The sequence below is a fragment of the Hemitrygon akajei genome, chromosome 28 (genome assembly GCF_048418815.1).
Source record: "Hemitrygon akajei chromosome 28, sHemAka1.3, whole genome shotgun sequence".
NCBI lineage: Eukaryota > Metazoa > Chordata > Chondrichthyes > Myliobatiformes > Dasyatidae > Hemitrygon > Hemitrygon akajei.
Window position 1 is genome coordinate 46,511,649 of NC_133151.1, and position 1,689 is coordinate 46,513,337.

At 51.1% G+C, this 1,689-nt stretch overlaps 1 protein-coding gene across 1 annotated transcript; it reads right to left on the minus strand.

Moving 5' to 3' along the window:
* Window positions 1-1,225: 1,225 nt before the first annotated feature.
* On the minus strand, window positions 1,226-1,689 carry LOC140717601 (histone H2AX-like). The gene has a single exon (XM_073031173.1). The coding sequence runs from the start codon at window positions 1,687-1,689 to the stop codon at window positions 1,306-1,308; it is 384 nt and encodes a 127-aa protein (XP_072887274.1). The 3' UTR covers window positions 1,226-1,305.

Here is a 1,689-nt window from a genome sequence, read left to right on the forward strand (position 1 = left end):
CTTGGAATACACTGTCAGGGGTGGTGGCAGAGGCAGAGAGCACAGGGGTATTTAGGGAAGTCTTAGACAGACACAGGAATTTGTAGAGAAGTGACTGGTACTACAGTGCTGAAGAACTCGATCCACCCACCCCTCCCTTTTCTCCCTGGCACAAACCAAACTCAGAGCGACGCACCGCCTCACATAGGGAGCCTCTCGGGAGATCTGACCAAACTGACCGTCTCTTTCGCAAAATGTTCATTTATATTCAGAGGCCTGGGTGGACGAGTTTTTTTTCAGTAAATACGGTCGGTTCCACAGGGTAAACGTACCTTTGTAGACAGTCAGAGACCTGTGTAGCTGTACCGCGGAGAGCATTCTGACAGGCTGCATCTGTCTGGTGTGGAGGGGCTACTGCACAGCACCGAAAGAAGCTGCTGATAGTACCCAGGACATCTTTAGGGAGCGGTGCTCATAAAGGCAGCGTCCATTATTAAAGACCTCCAACACCCAGGGCATGCCCTTTTCTCACTGTTACCGTCAGGCAGGAGATACAGAAGCCTGAAGACACACACTCAGCGATTCAGGAACAGCTTCTTCCCCTCTGCCATCCGATTCCTAAATGGACATTAAAACAATGCACACTACCTCACTTTTTTAATATACAGTATGTCTGTCTTTACACATTTTTAAAAATAACAGTCAATATACGTTACTGATTTACTTGTTTTATTATATTTACTATTAATTTTCTCTCTCTGCTAGATTATGCATGAGATGGAACTGCTGCTGCTAAGTTAACAAATTTCACGCCACATGCCGGTGATAATAAACTTGATTCTGAAATGTAAAACGCAAATGTTATTTTTCTGTCAGGCGATGGGAATCGCTCATGAAGCAACGAACAGGCGATGTTCCCGCCTTTTGCACACCGGAACGGTCCGGGGTCAACCCGCAATGTGGAACCCAGACAACGCGGTTCTGGGTGATGAAGAGCGGAGTCGTTCAGTGGTCGGAGATTAAATTCTCCCTCTCGGGGCTGACTCCGGAAGTTCATTTCACCACTCTGCGCCTAGTGAACCCGCTGACTCTCTGCAAGGGGAGAGAGCTACATTCGGTCGGCTGAGAGGGGAAAACGAGCCGGGACTGAAACGAACCGGTTTCTGTGCAGATTTATATTGGTTTATTCGCGGAAGAAACATGTCGAGGCATTGACAGATGCAGGATATCAAACGGACGGAAAACACCCGCCGCTCAGCCCTTCCACAGATATTGTGAGCGGCTCTGAAAAGAGCCTTTGGGTAAATAGATTCAGCTTACGTCGCTTCACTTACTGGCAGCGCCGGTTTTCTTGGGCAACAGGACGGCCTGGATGTTGGGTAACACACCGCCCTGAGCGATAGTCACGCCTCCCAGCAGCTTGTTCAGCTCCTCGTCGTTGCGGACGGCCAGCTGCAGGTGTCGGGGGATGATGCGGGTCTTCTTATTGTCCCGGGCCGCGTTGCCGGCCAATTCGAGGATTTCGGCCGTCAGATACTCGAGCACAGCAGCCAGATAGACCGGGGCTCCGGCACCCACCCGCTCAGCATAGTTGCCCTTTCTCAGGAGTCTGTGAACCCGGCCGACCGGGAACTGCAGTCCAGCCCGAGAAGAGCGAGATTTGGCCTTGGACCGAGCTTTGCCAGCGCCGCCTTTTCCACGTCCAGACAT